Raw genomic sequence first — 14,590 nt, 5'->3', positions numbered from 1 at the left:
TTCCGACTCAATCCCGTGTTTGCGGTGCCTTTCGTCACCTCTAGCACCCGCCGGTGATTGTTTGTGCACATGCCGAGGGAGTGGATGCTAATTTGTCATAGCGCTTGCGTTGGGCCTACCTTAGGAACGTCACGGTTTAGCCCAGTGTCAGGCGAACCGCCTTCCGGTCAACGTAGAGGGAGAAAACCGGACGTCAATCGCCTTCGGTAGCACTTGTTTCATCGAGCACGATCGACTATCGTTTTGAGGGATTTTATGAATGAAAAATACCGTCACGACTAGAAAGGCTGTTGCTTATTACAGCGAGTATGTTAGGCGGATACTGCGTAACGTATAATGACCTCAGGTATGTCGTCTTGGAAGGTTGAGTTAAGTGAACATGTTGCGATTAATTTTCGTTCTCTGTGCCCTATAGTATGAGAAAGCATATCACAAGTGTGGGAACTTATAATTTCATATCCAAAGACTCCGTCTATTGGAGTGATGCAATTCCAGGATAACCCACGACCCAAGTCCCCAGTTGCAAATTTTCTTTTGATATTTTCATTGAGTACGTACAGTTTGGATATGCTACGCCACCAAAGAACTAAGTTATCCCTCTTACGTACATTTTTTAACTTTGAACTTTGAAAAACCATTCATTAAATAATTTTGAAACTTTTCATTTCATAATCACCACGGATCAATTCCTATCTGATTCCTTGCAGTAGGAAAATAAATTGCGTGCGAAAACTTTCATTTTTTTTTATTTATAAAGAAAACTTTTTAAATATAGTTTGATTAAGCTTATTGTTGCCTTATTATCAACTAGAAACCAATTGTTTGTTAATATTTTCTTTCAATAATGTATACAAGAATGCTATACGCTCTCGATTCTGATTGGTAAATGCTTAAAAATATCTATTTTTCGCTAAAATCCGAAAAAACAATAACCCTAACGAATAAAAGATACGGTTAAAAGATAAGTAACATAAGAAAAAAGAAAAAAGGCGAGAAAAAACCATATCGTTTGAGCTAATCTTAAATGTTGGTTGCACTTTGCGTCGTACTTTTGGGATCGTTTGTTATTTTCTTTTTTTTTCTCTCTCTCGGTCTCTTGTCAAACAGTTTTAAAATAAAGAAACTAACTCCATGCACCATTTCCAAACAACGTGATGCGAGGAAGAATTCAATAAGTTAAAAATCAACTATTCGACGACGGGCACCTCACTCCATGCTGGATGGGTGGGCAACCTTCGACGTAACGCTAAAGCGTTACGTGCTGAGGATTGAATAGTGATAGATTTTGTTCGCGATGTTACTAATAATTTTATCGCGCAATTTCGAAGGATTGTTTGGTGCAACGTAACGTCACTGCACATGGTATGGTGTATATTACAGCTGGAACTGATGCAGCGAGCTGTGGTAGTCTGGCCGCATACCGTGTCCGTAGCGACTAGCAGCTCGGCTGGACAGAGTGTCGGTACCGTTCATATGATGCGCCCTAGAAAAAGAATATGCATAAACGTTAGTATTCATGAGTTACTTGGGTTGGGTGGAACAGTATAAGAGGCGAATTGAATTGGAATAATTTTTTCCAGAACTCAAGTTTTATAATTTTACAGACATTTTGAGAAACTGAACAGATTTCTATCAAATATGTCATATCAAATGGTACTCTACAGACCTTTAGATACCGTTTTTCTGGTTTAACGTGCGTTGTTTTGTTCGGTATCTAGCATGTACATTCGGCTACAATAATTATGACAAAAACTATTTATGTTTTTTTAATTGGGATCAGGTGTGCGACATATGCCCACATAACCTTATATAACAATCTGATTTTTGAAGAGAAGTCTCATTTTACAAGGTGAATCGAGAAAAGAATGAAAAAAAGCTCTAATTGTAATGTACATAAAAACATATAATTTTCTTTTATGCTTTCCAAACGCGTTGGCAATTGTTTTCGGTTGAGGAGTCTGATTTACGTTAAATGATTTACAATGGTACTTATCACTCATTTCAACAAATCGCAGTTTTTACTTAGACATCCAACCATATCCGCCGTTTAAAACCATCAAAGATTGTTATGTTGTATAAAAAATAAATTACTTTTGACATCATGTGTGCAAATTCTATTATTTGAAAATAAGAATTGACAGTTGAGCCTTTTTATAATAACAAAAATTTCTTTTAAAAAGAATAATTATTCATTACGTTAGAAAGGTATCGCAATCACTTCCTAATGACTTATAGCTGACTTATGAGATAATTTTATTTCCTATTATTAAGCTATTTCCGAGTTCTAAATTCATAAAAAAGTTCTTCAAACGTTCGTTTTTAGTTTACTTTAAACATTGAAAAATAAAAAAATTAATAAAATATAACAATTCAAAATTCATGAAAAAATTAATAATTATGCGCTCGTGTTGTTCCACCCAAATGCTGAACAAATAATTTGGATGATCGAACAAATAATCGAGTACTCTCACAAAACGAAAATTACAAGAAAAACAATTCTAGAAAAATCGTAAATTAGTAAATTTCTAGTTCAAAGTTTATAGATGAGAATTACATTTTGCAAAGTGTATGCAGCTACACATTTTAATCTTTCAAATCGTTTTCATTTAACTTATTTTCCCCGCACACTCCACTTATGAAAGCTATGATAGCCTCTGGAACAACATTGGGAATTCATTTTCCTCTATCTTACATGTGTGGCGGCGCAACCAGGAGCACTGGTTGAAGGTTTAACGACTTCCTCGAGCCGGCGATGCTAACGGCGTCCGTCACGTAGGCATTGTTAATTTCCCCTAAAAATATAGAAAATACGATGATCAACTGAATTGTGAGGAACGATATCACCCGACCTTCCCAACCTTTATACGTACTGCTTTGATACTGCGGTTCCGGTTGCAAGCGGACGTGTCGCGTAGCGAGAATGAAGGACAACGTGGCGAGGATGAACCCATCGATACATGCTAAAAAGATGCAAACAAACTCGGCCTCGTGAAGCGATTTGTTGGTGGTAAACGGTGTGAGTCAAATCTTACCGATTATTGCCAATGGGTACGCCCAGCGCAAACTGCACAAACCAACCTCGAAACGGTTCGACTCGGGGCCGCAAATCTTGCGGAACTCGTCCGAGTTCCACCCGAACGGGAACGAAACACAAGCAATCACCATGCAGAGGGCTGAAAAAGATAATAAATTAAAAATGTTATCAGCAAAGTTTTGAGATAGAAAAGACATAAGAATCTAAGAACTGTTAATGTTATAGGAATCCAGAGTAAATTCATTCGGAAAAAAGCTTACGCCTAGAGCATTCAATCGAAAGGGTAGAACTGCATCCCTCAATATTAAAACTCATCCGTGTGGTTCCCCGCGGGGCTATTACTTCATACCGATGCACCCCCACCCTCAGCCCTAGACAAGCACTGTATTCCCAAGGCACTCGTGCTGGCAAACGAAGCACTGCCATTCTACCGATTTATGGACCGAATGATGCACGCTCCCGTAAATGTAACAACTGAACACATCGTGGCTTCGGGTTGGTACATCCGAGGAAACAATGCCACAGATTGTGAAACCATCAGATTAAAAACCTCAGTAAAACACATGACGCAGTTCCATTCGGCCACCAGTTTTTAGTGATCCACAAGAGTTATTTCACCTGTCCGCCAAGGGATTCTGCACACACATAATGGCCCCCGGGTTTGCACCATTAAAGCTCAACCGCAGCGCAAACGCACCTGATGACGAGTGCGATAGTGGCGGGAAGGAAAATTTGCATACATTACATTTATGGCTCTTTCTTCTTGCACGCCGACGCCTACCGTACATCCATCCGGTCCGAGGCGGGACAAACTCAGTGGCCCTCAGTGGGAATCTCAATGGCGTGCTCAAGGTTCCACCGCATTAGTTTCCCCCCGCCAATTCCACATGTGTTACCACATTCCGACCATCGCGGGTTATAAAATAAAATAAAAACCTCAAGTTACACACGACAAATTAGTACCGCACCGTTCGCAGACTTGCAAGTGCCGCAACTCAAACGAGAATATCACAAATTGTACGCCACGGCGCTGGCGAGTAAATAAAAAGACACCGCATGTTTTCTTCCGGAAACGGTCACTTTCCGGAGCGTGCAGTCAACTCGTTTGCGCATCATCCGTTGGAATGGCATTTAGAGAAAAGCAAAGCAGGGAAATAAAAACACTCAGCCAAAAATTAACCGGCCGTCATCACGTTGAAACTCTTTCTTTCGCAACCACTTTTCTTCCAACGCATAATGGACCCTTGTACAAATACGCAGATTTCTTCGCTTAATGGAGATTTGATTAGCGAAGTGCACGGGAGCGGAACCGTTAAGTTTCTTTCTCTTTATTTTTAAGTATCATTTACAATTGCCACCGCTCATCAAACTATCACTTTTGCATCATCTTTAATTTGGGTGCCCCGTTCCGGTTGATGTGAGAAACCAAATTCCACGCCTCATTCGGTTTAGCACTTATTTTACGTATTTCCTGTAAAACAAACTGTACAAATTGGGCAAATGACGGTGCCTTCGCCGTGTTAGTACAGCATCGTGACAAAAACCTTTTAAAGAATTAATGCATGGACCGCGGAGAAAAAAACGGAACGAAAATGTAAACAAGCTATCGAACTATAAATCTTCATTCTTTTTTATATATTAGTTGGAATTTATGATTTTCCCATACCGCTTTTTTGCGGCTATTGTTCGTGACAGTATTGGTAACTTTCGCTACATATTTGCAAACTTTCGCAAGAGTTTAAATCTTAAAAATATTTCTTAAATGTGATCAACAGTGCAAATATCATCTAAAATCAATACCAAACTGACCTTAAATATTGTTTTCTATGAACAGATAGATTTGTGAGCAAATTTAACTTATTTAACTTTGAGCCCATACTGTCATTAGTATTATGCAGTGATTCGTCACGATTTGATTGCAAGTGTACGGTATTTATCGTTTTAAAAATTGATAAAATATAGAACTATACTCCGGGATCAAAAACACATAGTTTTAAAATACTAGTGAGTAGTAAGTAATGATTGTTTGATTTTGAACATGTGCCACATGTACAGCAGACATTGGCGGAAAGGGAAAAACTGATCAAACATTTGTTAATTTCTCGAAGACCCATGGACACCGAATGGAACCAAAATTTTGCACTTCTGTTCTAGCAGGCTTTCGTGATGTATTCAAGCCAACGTCTAGGCATTTTGGGTTGAAATCATTATAGTATTAAAAAAATGTATAGTCATTTCTACCAACAAAAAAAATATAACTAGTAAGTGTTTCTTATGCAAAAACTTTTCCGAAACGATTGGCACTCTCCATTTTTAAAAATCACCGCAATCAACTGTAACAATTATTACACATCATTCTCATTTCTTAGAGTCGCTTACATCAGGCATCTTTCGTCAAAATTATCTTATAAGTACTGGATCGAGTTCAGCGTCCGCCACCAGAGGAAGGATACGCAATCGGTAACGACTGAAAATGCCAAACTAATGCACCCGTGAAGCCTGAAATCTCATTCACCATTTACCCGGCAAGACTGGGTCAACCAGCGAAAGTAAATAAAGGCCGAAATTGTAACCGTAACGACGGCATCGGCTCAAATCACCCACCCGGTCAGTCATATTGCTCCCAAATGAGGGGGCAGTAAAATGGCAAAATGGTGGCACGTAATTTTCGGGCACGCAGCTGTAAAAAGTGCGTGTGCGAGAGGATGTTTGCCATAAATCCGAACTCACGATCAATCAACAAATGCCATACCTTCGCTTTGCAGATGATGATGAACGCGTAACGCAACCAATGTAATCATGTTTCAATTTTTATTGACTGTACAACCAATCCGAGGTAGAAAGAAATTAAAGTGGTAATGAGTTTTGAGAAACATTCATTGCACCTATGGTTGCATGCAGCGCTTCCATTTTATTGGAAAAACTCACTGCTGGTCGTCGCTAAGAACGCTAAGATGTCCAACTAGCGGTGATCGCCATTGCTCGTCCAGTTGGGAGATTATTTTACTTTCAAATCAACTTTCACTAACAAAAAATCCATACTGCAAAACACTCCTACCCAGCACGACATTGTGTCGCAAAGTGAAGTCAACAAACTTGGACATCGACTGGAAACTTGTTTTTCCCCGGTCGGTTTCGCGATCTTCAGCGGCGGACGGCCGAGATAAAGGTCAGTGCCGAACGGGCGGAAATTGGAAATCTAGATCGACCACTTCGCTTTGCGGCATTAGGAAGAGAGTCGTAGTAAGACGCACCAAACTGGTTTGGAATCACTTTTCCTGTCGATGAAGAAAGCTACTTTTCCCCGCGTGTGCTTTCATTTTCCATTCGATCGATTTGCTGGAAAAACTGTCCACTCTCGCATGCAAACCCGTGCGACAACAGTCGAGTGAAAAAGTGATCAAAACAGGGATCATCGCCCAAACACCCGGTTGTGTTCCAGGGCACAGCATAGTGGCAATGACCTACTTCCAGTGTGGGTAGACTGTCTGCTTTCTTCGACCGGACATTCCAACCCAGAGGTACAGGGAAGGCCATCGAGAGCACGTTCACTCCCTTTCGGGGTGTGCGAGAATCGATCATTTCTCTTTCTTCCGGCCCGGTCGGAGCTTTCTCCGGGTACCTCCGTCTCAAGGGACCAACGCCGGAGCCATTTACCGGAGTTGGAAAACCGGTTTACCGGCCGGTCCAGAAGGCAGCGATGCTTTCGATGATGACGATTTCCAAACCCTGCCTCTTAATGTGCTCCACCATCTCGACGACCTAATCAGCATCATCGCCATCATCGCCAACAACATCATCACCATCGGCCTTCGCATCGGATTGAAGTGAAGGGAAACAACGGAAAAGCAGCTGCATCGAGTGCAGTTTTGCTGGCGAAAAGGTGGCCAGAAGCCGCGAAGGTTGATAGCGCAGAAAAACCGGATTAGACACACCAATTCCGTTTCGAACATGGAGGTCTTGTTTATCCACTAACGATAAGTGAACATGAAAATGCCTTCACCCAACACTCTCGCCACGTTTGATGGGCAGATTGGGTAGGATAGCTTCACATCGAGTGGACTCCTTTCGGAGTCGCGTTTAAGTGCCTCATCTTGCCACTACTAAAGTAATCTATCTTTCCAGTCTCCGATTGAACTATTAATCCCAGTTTCCACGCGATCTGTAGAGCGCACGCTTAACCGAGATGATTTTCCGGTTGGTTGTGAACCGTTTCCATTGCTTCCGCTTTTGCGCGCGCTATTACTGAGCGATGGCCGATCGCTGCCTTATGGGGCTTTTACTTACAATTACGGCTTTTAATTACAATTTCTTCTCACTAACGAACGCAATGAGGAAGATGGTGGTCGGTTCTCGTGCGTACAGCTCGTGTACGAACCGACCCTTTATTCCCATCGATTATCGAGTGGATGTTTTCGTAAGTTGAGCGAAGTCTCGCTGGGGCGAACATTTCCCTCCGAATTCCTGTCGAAATTCCACACTCCACTACAACTACTCGATGGCTACTCGATGTGTTCAGTCGATGGAAGCACACTAAGATGGCTTAGTTTCCTTTGTCCTACCAAGCTCCGCACTTTTCATCCTCCATGCTTACCGGAAAGCATCTGCATCCAGCCACAAATGTGAAAGACGGTCGTTGACTTCATGAACACCATCAGCAGGAGGCAGCAGATCGCCAGCACGGAAGTGGCCACGGCGAGGCCACAAAATACGGTCGCCACCTGAAAAGAAGATGGAGGAAAAACACCGAAGGGTTATCTTCCGCTCAACGAAACGAGGCCAACCGTGTTGGGCTTCCGCGGGTGGTAGTGTGTCAGTGACATTTTTCCCCCGGGAGAACTAGTCTTGGGGGTGTCTGCTAATAAAAACGTCACATCTAGCGCCCCGTTTTTTTGTATTTCTGGAGCGCTAACGGGTTTTCTTTCGGGGAAAACTTCCGCAATCCGGGGGTTCTATTTAGCTTTCAAAGTCAATTAAAACTCACCTGAAACGCGATCGACTGCATTTCCAGAAGCTCTTCCAGTTTGCCACTACAGCTGTCGTTGAGATCATCTTTCTGACAAATCTGCCACAGGCCAAGCCGGCCCCCGGCGTCCGAGTCTGCATCGCCAACCCATTCTGGAAAAAACAAGAAAATGAAACCCATTATGCTTATTTGTCATGCTTATTTTCGTGCTTAATATCAAGTTCAATGCAGCGGCGTATTGAACGAGGCCCGGACCTTCAACGGTCAAGTTCGTAAAATTTATACTTAAACAAATATTCTACAGAATTCGTCGATTTTCTTTAACGAGCAACAAGTAATAAATAGGAATCGGTCAATTATGGTTAATTTTATTGCATCTTTAAAACAATAATGCTAAGAGCCATAGCGAAATAATTAAAAGAAGGTCTGGTATAGAATTATATTAATTGAAGAGTAACAGCAGTAAAAAGATTTTTTAAATTATCAATCAGAAACAAGCATGTCATTGCAAGTTTGCAAAACAACAAGATTTTTAAATACATCAAGCAAAGGATTAAAATAATGAGTTGAAAAACTCAACCAGTTAAAATACAAGCAATGATTTTTTTTACATTTCCTGTTAGATGTTGCCATACATTTTCAAACTTCGAGGAGTCCACGTATTGATTGCAGGACAAAAGTAATATCTAACATTGATTGCGTTAAAAAGCATATAAACAAGAAGAACATTTATTATTTTTTACAGTATTGCGTAGGGACCCCGATTAGTGTAAATCCGCTACTGGTTCAATGATGATTATTTAAACTTACAATTGCTTGCAATGTAAAAAATCTATTAAAAAAAGAAGAAATCCGAATAAAATTTACTAGATTTGGTAACATGCAAAATGCAAAAAGATGGAAATGAGCTAACAAATTACACGTGACAGAACTGATATTATAAATGTGTAAAACGAACGGGTTCGAATAAAAAAATATGTTGAGGCTCATTTAAATACTATTTGTCTACTAGAACGAAAAAACTAGAGTGTTTCAATTATCACCTGGTGCAACTACAAAATGTGTTTTATAAGTTTTAAAATCTGTTACATATGCTTCGCTTGATAGGGCTTTTATGTTGCAAGCGTGCAAATCAGAGCACCACTCGAAACGGAGGTGAAGCAAATGTTCCTCTCGTGCCACATTACAACCACAGGCAAATCCATTCGCTGCGCAGTTTAAACCCGGTGTGTCAATGGAACCAATTACGTCGTCGGCCAGAAAGTGAGCAGAACGAACGTAGCTTGAGCACTTCCTGCATTGCATCCTTCACGGGTTGCGGGCTCCGCGGAAAACCGAGCCGAGATCGAGCTTGACATGCCGACGTGCGCGCCCAGAAATCATCCACCCGGTTGGATAACTCTCGCCGGCACATTACAGCCAGCTAAGCCGTGGGCTGAAGCCAAAATGTTCAATCTCATTTTGCACGTCAAGAAAAAACCCCTTTGATTTTCCACGGTGGCGTTTACCTTTTTTTTTACCCCCAAAGGCAGTGGCAAAAATAAACACAACCAATTGATTGCCACCGATCAGTGCATTCTGGTTATGGTTTCCTCTTTCTCTTCTTGGAAGTGGTTGCGGGAGCATGAGACCTTTCTTATGCGCTAGTTTAAATCATTTTCCTGGACCCATTTCCCCGTTCCTTGTGCGCGAAAACTCTTGCAATTCTGTGCGCGGGAATAAAAACTCACATCCACTCGAAGGCAATAATAAGCTTCAAACTCTCACCTTTTGTTCGGTAAACCCAAGGTAAAAGTAATGCTACAGATGAAAGGCCACACCGAGATCGGGCGGAAAAAAGGCAGAAAATGTTGGCTTCTTGTTCCTCCAGCCCAGCCTCCAACGACGCAAATCATCCGGCCGAAGCCATAATGCTTAAACCAACAAATTGTTCCGCGAGCATTACATTGCGTGGCAGAGGTTGCATAAAGCAGTCGACCACAAGGCGGTCAAAAGGGGTTTGTCGTTGCCGTTTCGGCCGCTAGCCCCTGGCAGAAAAGTGCTGCTAGTTGTGTAAGTATGACACTCATACCCTTTTGACTGATCGATAAATCATAAAAAAATCGATTAAATTTATTGCATACGATTTTCTGATGAAAAACACATAATTTATAATGTGCATGCGCTAGTGTCGGTGACCGAAAACTGCACGTGCCCAGGCATAACCGGAAAATTGTGTAGGTTTCTTTACAGACTGCTCTTATGGGGGTTAAACAAAACATAACAAACAATTTAAAAATTTAAAACTATTTAAAAGCTATGGAAATGAGTAAAAGAAATGAAAATATCCATGTTGGCAATAGACTCTTAGAAAAATTGCGCTACTCGAACCAGATAAACACAACTTCCCCAGAACATAAGACGCTGGATTAATACAACCTTGGCCAAATGATGACTATTTATGTTTTCATAATATGATTCATGTTTTTCATTCATGAAGCTGTTCGTTCTGATGCATTTTCAGATCGAAATTTCACTATTTGGGGACACATTTTGTACCTTAAACTTCACATCCCAGTGCATTTATGATCATTCATTAAAAACATGTTCTGCCCCGAGTGTTTAATAAAGCATATGCATCGTCAACAGCAAACCTCATGTTATTTGAGGGACGCACAGACGGCACAGAGAATGTTAAATTAAGAGTTCTCTATTTTTTAAATTTCCATCTGCCGTAGCATCTGCAGACAAATATTCTGCAAATCAAGAACGATACCGTAACGCAATAAATTACCTTTTGTTATCAAAATTAGGTGCACCGAATCGCAAAATGCCCTGCAGGTAAATTCGTATCCTAAAAATTGCCAATAATAAGGCTTTTCGGTAACCGTTCATCGTCTAACGATTGGGAAATGTATGTTGATTGAGCCGAACAGTGCCAAACGATCCAGCACAGTTACATTTGATCGGCGTCGATGATCGGATCTGCTTTCCCCATCTTCAATGGAGCATCAGTTTTTTGCAAAACTGTTAAAAAAAACAGGAATCCAAAATAAGGAAAAAAGAAACATTTCCAACAATACCTTCGAATCGTTTCCAATTTCGCTTATCATCAGCATGTGGAGCAACGGATTGTTATGATTAATTATCACCGTGCGTGACCTCCTCGGCTCACCGTAACGCGGTAACGAGTTAGATAACTGCTTCTGCCCTCGAAAAATTTCCCTGACCGAAACCGTAAACACAATCAGCTATCGGCCCGAAGTTCAGCGCGATGATGAACCGCCGCGAAATCGTGCGATAAATCATAGCAATATGCAAATCATCCGAGCGGCCTTAAGAGGTGAGAAAGCAAGACCGTCCAAAAATCCCGCACAAAGTGGTAAAAGAAGAAATTTAGACAATTATTCCGCCAGAGCAGCACGGTGTCACGCGGGGTTGCCTTCATTTCCTGCTACCCCGGGCTGGCTAGCTTCATTTTTCTTTCCGCATTTTCCTTACAGCCAAAGCTCAAACCCGCAAATTAACTTCGCCAGTGAACAATGCAATCGATTCAATTCGTCTTAATCAGACGACGAATTATCATCAGCTGGGAGACGGGCGCACAGTGCAGGTGCAGTCGGTGCGGGTAAATTGAACTGAACATAAAATTTCGCTAGCAGATTTATGATTATTAACACGAGCCAACCAGCGCCGGAAACATGCGGAGAAAAAGGAAAGCTTTTACTTTCCGGCCTCCGATATTTTATTGCATCATAAGCCGCCACGTAGGAAGCGAGGGGGGAGGGTAGGAAGGGTTCGGAGCGGTACTCCGCGCGGCGCCGATATGATCATTATGGTTATTATGATTAATTTAAGCATTATTTAAGCATTGCTACATACTTCCAACGCACAGCGGGTTCGTCGCTGCCTGCGCGCGCTGTGAACGGCGTTGAAGTCTTTCGATCGAACGTCCGATGAAGAAGCTGTGTTAAAGCTTGGTGTTACCCACGAAAAGTGACCGGTTTTATTATGTTTATTAAAAAACAAAATGAATTGAATTAAGTTTTCTCTTCCTCGATCGCAAACGGTACTGACACACAAAGTCACAGATACAACCGGTTTTAATTAGCTTGCGAAAACCGTCCACCAATTGTCGCCCACCGTGTGGCGCCGCCCGTCTCCGCTCGCGGGAGGGAACCAAAGTGCAAGGCAACGGCACCTCGGAAACATTCGCCCGCTCGAGTCTGCATACCGCCGACTGCGATGCTACCACGTAAGGTAATGGTTGTTTGGAAACAACTTTTCAGCGCAAAAGGTCACCACGGCACGCTACCGAGCCGCCCGATGGTGTAGTAAATGGTAGTAATGGGTTGCCGTCGTTTTGAGGAGTGTGAACACTGCTTCTCCCATTGCGCATCGGCGCGAAAGAATGGAACACACTGAGGCTGTGAATTTTGTTTTGCCTTTTTTTCTTATAGTTGGGAACACTTTTGCAAAGCAACCCCCGTGGATTCGTTTTCCATCTGCGGATGGCGGAGTCGTATTTACATTTACGCTGACCCTTTCGGACGTTTGGACAAAGGGGTGGAATAGGGTTTCCTAAGAAAATTGCACCATATCACACACACACACACACACACTAACACACAGTGCGCTTATAGTATCCATTGTTCTGCCGCGAAAAGCAAAACGGGTTAAGAGTTTCCAAAGAATCTTAATGGTCGTGAAAAAGGAATATGATACTAGGTTTGTTCATTGCAATGGCTATTAAATGCCTCACAATGCGGAGTCTTCCAAACATAAGCAACAGATATGATAAATTTAAAAGCTCAGTGCATTTATTGAATTAACTTATCTTAATGGACCGTTTGTGTTTCTGTTTGCTTAAAAATTATTCAAACAGAACATTGAAAATCAGATTCATTTAAACGGGTTGTGTTGTACCAATAGGAAGGAGTTTTAAAAATCCAAAATTTTGAATTATGCCCAGAAGCATAAAATCGATATTTTAAAAGCTAAATAATATGATTTTTCGTTTTGTTAGAGCACTCGAACAACACTTTTTGCAAAACCTAACGTAACCTTACCATTACCATTGGGATTCATTGATTGCAAAACACGTTTGTAATCTTTTTCATCGTACTCACAACACTCCTGCACTGTACCTCATCTGCTAATACAATGCGTATTTTTCCATCTTTCTTTTTCAACTCATTTTTTTCAAATGAGTCAGTTTTAGGTTCTTACATTTCTTTAAAGTTCACTATCTTTATGATGCATTTCGAAAAAATATTTTAATTCCATCGAGCTCGGTTCAAGTAACTTAGATTTCTTCTTCCATTTCAACACCTTATGGTTGTCCATTTTCATTATACCAATTTCTTGTTGATTTAATTTTTTTTGTGTATTGTGTTCAATGTTTGTATTATTTTTTGTCATTTGAATTTTATTTTTGTCTCTATTACTACATTTACACCGACAACAAATTTTGAAAGAAAACAACACGAACAAACCAAAGGATCTAAAGTAATAAGAGCAAAAATCAAATTTAAAAGAGACAAATCATCATGCAAAACCCTATCCTTTGAAACTAAAAACCTGAAAGAAAAGAATTATTCATAAAAATTACGATATTTCATATTTATTGTCATGTCCTAACTAAACATATTTGTCATGTCCTAACTAAACATGGAAGATCGCTGACGATGAACGTTGAGTTCAAGCAAGCATATGCTTTTTCTTCTTTATTTGCGGCGGTATGTGTTGAAACAAGGTCACATTTCACCGTGCAAATTGTGCAGAACTAAGCGTTCAGTTTTTTACCAAGCGATAAACACAACAAGGAAAGTCCATGTTTTTCGTGCTTATGCAATGCAAACCCAAATGTGCTCGCTTTTGCTCAGGGCAGACGTTTAAAACAGGTCATATGGTCACGTGCAAGACATTTTCGCTTGAATTTGAAACAACTGTGACAGAGAGTGAGCTTTCTGATCGTTACTTCCATCCGGACGAATGTTGCATAAATCCCTCTAATTATCGGCATTTTGGCTCATGAATTCGCACCTCGCTGGGCATTCCCATAAACTCACCTGGCGTTACGAATGCGACGACACTGATGATCGCGTAGCAAATGCTGAAGATCGCCCACAGAACCGCAATCGCTTTCGAGTTTCGAATGTAGTTCGTCGCGTACATGTGGCTCGAGTCGACATACTCAATTTTCGTTCCCATCGTGCGCCCGTCTTACGCTTCACTACCTTGTGTATTCCCAGAGATTCCCGATTGCGATCGCTACGTCTGTTCGGGGTTTTCACCAGCCTACTGAAAGCACACTTTTTTCGCGCACTAAATACACGTTGCACGCGGACACTTCTCTTTTTTGCTGCGTCAGCAGAAGGAATAAATTTTCACTCGCACTATTTCCTAACCACCGCGTGCTGCCGGACACTGCGAAACACTGACACCACGAACGGACGAATCGCGGGCGACGATGGCAACGGGACGGCCACGGGTATTCCTGTTGAAATAAAATCGGTAGCATCAGTAAGACGACGACTGTTTTGCGCGTTTTTTTTCCTTTGCCAATCCCGTTCATTGACGTCTTCGTATTTCGATCCCATTTCACTCGC

The 14,590-nt window shown here is 41.4% G+C and overlaps 1 protein-coding gene across 1 annotated transcript; it reads right to left on the bottom strand.

The window, feature by feature from the left end:
* Positions 1–1,374: 1,374 nt before the first annotated feature.
* LOC131281521 (LHFPL tetraspan subfamily member 3 protein) lies at positions 1,375–14,192 on the bottom strand. The gene is made up of 7 exons (XM_058310855.1): positions 14,051–14,192; positions 8,019–8,152; positions 7,629–7,755; positions 3,033–3,173; positions 2,859–2,960; positions 2,693–2,792; positions 1,375–1,483 (listed from the first exon to the last, which is right to left on the bottom strand). The coding sequence occupies exons 1-7, from the start codon at positions 14,190–14,192 to the stop codon at positions 1,375–1,377; spliced, it is 855 nt and encodes a 284-aa protein (XP_058166838.1).
* Positions 14,193–14,590: the final 398 nt, after the last annotated feature.

This window comes from Anopheles ziemanni, chromosome 2 (genome assembly GCF_943734765.1).
Source record: "Anopheles ziemanni chromosome 2, idAnoZiCoDA_A2_x.2, whole genome shotgun sequence".
Lineage (NCBI taxonomy): Eukaryota > Metazoa > Arthropoda > Insecta > Diptera > Culicidae > Anopheles > Anopheles ziemanni.
This window is presented reverse-complemented; position numbering and strand designations above follow the sequence as displayed.

Bases quoted from the DNA above. Each gene is read 5' to 3' on its own strand.
- LOC131281521 (XM_058310855.1), bottom strand. From the start codon at position 14,192: ATGGGAACGAAAATTGAGTATGTCGACTCGAGCCACATGTACGCGACG. The intron at 3,174-7,628 runs GTAAGCATGGAG...TATCTTTTTCAG, and splicing joins CTGGATGCAGATGCTTTCCG to CCCTCTGCATGGTGATTGCT. The intron at 2,793-2,858 runs GTTGGGAAGGTC...CTATATTTTTAG, and splicing joins TCAAAGCAGTACGTATAAAG to GGGAAATTAACAATGCCTAC.